The sequence below is a fragment of the Quercus lobata genome, chromosome 11 (assembly GCF_001633185.2).
Source record: "Quercus lobata isolate SW786 chromosome 11, ValleyOak3.0 Primary Assembly, whole genome shotgun sequence".
Classification (NCBI taxonomy): Eukaryota; Viridiplantae; Streptophyta; class Magnoliopsida; order Fagales; family Fagaceae; genus Quercus; species Quercus lobata.
Window position 1 is genome coordinate 54,647,285 of NC_044914.1, and position 3,436 is coordinate 54,650,720.

Sequence of the window (3,436 nt, forward strand, 5' to 3'; positions counted from 1 at the left end):
AAGATCAAAAATCAATTGCTATGTAATTAAACAAATATTAAAATTTTAAGTTTTTGCGATCTAAAATTATGTATAAAAAATATGTTTATTGCTTGAATGTTAAATAACATTTGATTTGAACGAAATTTGATATGTATATTAAGAATATAAGAAACATGAAATTCAACAGTTAAATTTTCAAAATTCACACCTTTCAATTATTAGACAACTTAAAAAAAAAAAAAAGAAGTGATATGAGCCCATATATAACATTGGGTTTGTAAAAGAGATTAAATTCTATAAGGGCATGGTGTAAAACTCATGTTTTACCTCTCCAATCTCAACATGTCACATCATTTTATCACATATTTAAGAATAAACACAAACACAAACACAATCACACTCAATCAATTCTAATACCCATATATAAATTCAATCAAATTAGGAATTTATTGAGATGTTATTAAGTAGAGTAGAATATATTGAATTTTAAATAAAATACTAACATGGCAATCACTTATTTGATAATGTAAAATATAAATTTTACACCCTATCCTTATAGAATTTAATGTCTTTGTAAAATAGTAGGACTTCATTGCCATTCAACACAATAAGTCTACAAAGTAAGAGTAAGACAGCCCAGTACGAGCCCAAGGCTAAAAAGGCCCAGAAACCATGAAAAAAAACCCTAGAGCCAGCCACCATAAATCCCTCAAATCCTAGGGTTTCACTATATAAATCATCTCATTTTCTCTTTTTCTTCCTCCTCCAAAGAGCCTACATTCAAAGAGAGAGAGAGAGACACACACAGACTCTGCGAAAATGGTGAAGTTTTTGAAGCCAAACAAGGCGGTGATACTCCTGCAGGGACGGTACGCAGGTCGCAAGGCCGTGATCGTTCGGTCCTTCGACGAAGGCACCCGCGACAGGCCTTACGGTCACTGTTTGGTTGCGGGGATAAAGAAGTACCCGAGCAAGGTGATCCGCAAGGACTCGGCCAAGAAGACCGCCAAGAAGTCCCGAGTCAAGGCCTTCATCAAGCTCGTCAATTTCCAGCACCTGATGCCCACGCGTTACACCTTGGACGTGGATTTGAAAGACGTGGTCGCCTTGGATTCGCTTCAGTCCAAGGACAAGAAAGTCAAAGCGGCCATAGAGACCAAGAAGAAGCTCGAGGAGCGTTTCAAGACTGGGAAGAATAGGTGGTTCTTCACCAAGCTTAGGTTCTGAGTGATCTACTTTAGGTGGTTTTTTTTTTTAATGGTCTTATTGAAGAAGCAACCCAACAAAACCTATTTCTGTTTTTGAGTTCTCTGTTTTTAAGTTTTGTATGGTTTTTATTGATGTTTGGATAATTATGGCATCTGGGTTTTGTTGAATTGTTGGATTTTGCATATTATAATTTTGATTTGGGTTAGAATGTTGTTGTGTATGCTTAACATCAATGGCAACATATAAGACTCTGTTTGGTCGCATGTATTTGACAATGCAGGGGCAACCGGGCAAGAAAAGGTAGTTAAATATTTAGATTAATTGTGCTTTTTCAAAATGGTCTGTGATTGTATAACTTGGACAATCCGCCTGATCAACCTTTTTGTTCTTCTATGCCTCAATACGGTTCCAAACTTTTCTCAGAAAAATATGCATCTATACAGACTGGAAATTTGTTCTATCAAGCATGTAAGTAGCTAGATAATTAAAGCTTAGACTGAAATTGGTTTTTAAGAATCACCTCTGCCATATTGATCATATGGCCAAAATATTAATTTCATTCTCCTTTTCTTTTGCCATGACTCTGACCATGGTTGGTTTGCATGTGTCCCAAACTGTGTCACAACATTCATGATATATTGATATTCACCAAAGAAGTTGAACTTGAATTTTTAGTGCAGATAGAAATTAGTTGATAGGGTATAGTAGATAGACTTGTATAGTAAAGACACCATAACTTAAACAACTATAGCTTAAATTATATTTGCTTTTATCTTCAGGTTTTGTCTAATTAAAACTAGATTCGTTAAGATTGAGGTGACATCTTTATGCCTTAAATCCACAGGATTGTGAAGAATTAAGGCAGTGATATATCTAGTTTCCTCTCTTCAAAGAAGGGGCATCCTAAACAAGATATGGTAAAATACCTAATCAATTAAAGAGGAATGTGGAGTTATAATCCTAACATATCTTCTTGTCTAACTACTATTTAAACGATCTAGGTTTGTCTTCATGAGTGGTGAGAAATTATATGTAGGATCCAGTGAGTGGATTCAAGGGGTTACATATTTTGTCCGGCTTTCATTTACTTTAATTAGTTTTTTTTTCCTTGTGTTGAATGTGCGGACCATGACTTAACTTGGGCCACTGATTGCAGCTATATGTTAAGAAATGAATCACAGGAGTTTATTCTAGTATGAGTGTACTATTAGTTTGTGATTCGTTGTAGTACTCCATCTTTGTTTTGGTAGTGTTTAATGTGGCAATTATTTGTTATTGACCAGTTCTACAAGTAGAAGCTTTGCCTGTTTTTTGATATGTGATAAAGAATCTTATCTTTATTGATAAGTGATATGAGGGAAAGTGAGACACCTGATGTACATGCATCTTCGGAGCATCATGGCTTTGAAGTGAGGTTTAAATAATGTGAATATGCAGATTCTCTTTTTGAATGAATGGTTAAAAGCAGAAAGGATATAGTTGCTCTTAATAGTTTGCTGTGGTGAATGGAGTTGGTTGGTCCATGCAACCGCACATGATATTCACCAAAGAAGTGGCACTTGAATTTTTGGTCCAGATAGATAGTAGTTGATAGGGTCCAGTATTGTTTTCTGTCTTCAAGAATTATTCCAGAAATATTTAGGCTCATGGTTTTGACATGGTTTGATACTGTAATGGGTTTGTTTTGAACCAGATCAAAAATCGTTCTGGAATGATACCAGGTCTGTTGTAATACCTGCCTGCTTGCTTGGATTCAAGGAATACATATGTGGGTGAATTTATCTCCCCTGAAAAGATGGTGAAACCATTAAGGAGCTTCCACTTAAAAGGGTGGGAAGCTGTGATTCCCCAAGTCTCTATACGACTATACCATGTGTGTTCTACTTGTTATTAAAAAAAAAATGCATGCAAGTATTCAGTTCTTTATGGATTGTAGTGAGTTTTAAGGAAAGCTCCTCTCACAAGAAAGCAATTCGTATATAAAAAGCCACTGGCGGTTGAGAGCAAATCTGAGTTTATGGTGTATGAGCAGCTCCTCCAATCAGATTTAGAAACATCTTGTGTACATAAAACAAATATGCGCAAGTAGAACACTTAAAAAAGAACTGGTAAAGTGAATGACCCTTTGGTGAGCTCTCTCATAGAGTCGTCGTATTCTGATGCTGACTACATATTTCAGTAAATTAATTCTGAAAAAAAAAACCATAAATCTTTCCTTGTTCTTGATGATCATGATTCATGTGGA

At 35.4% G+C, this 3,436-nt stretch overlaps 1 protein-coding gene across 1 annotated transcript; it reads left to right on the top strand.

The window, feature by feature from the left end:
- Positions 1–729: 729 nt before the first annotated feature.
- LOC115967364 (60S ribosomal protein L27-like) lies at positions 730–1,454 on the top strand. Its single transcript, XM_031086446.1, has one exon. It carries the CDS (start codon positions 802–804, stop codon positions 1,207–1,209), a length of 408 nt encoding a protein of 135 aa, XP_030942306.1. The 5' UTR covers positions 730–801; the 3' UTR covers positions 1,210–1,454.
- Positions 1,455–3,436: the final 1,982 nt, after the last annotated feature.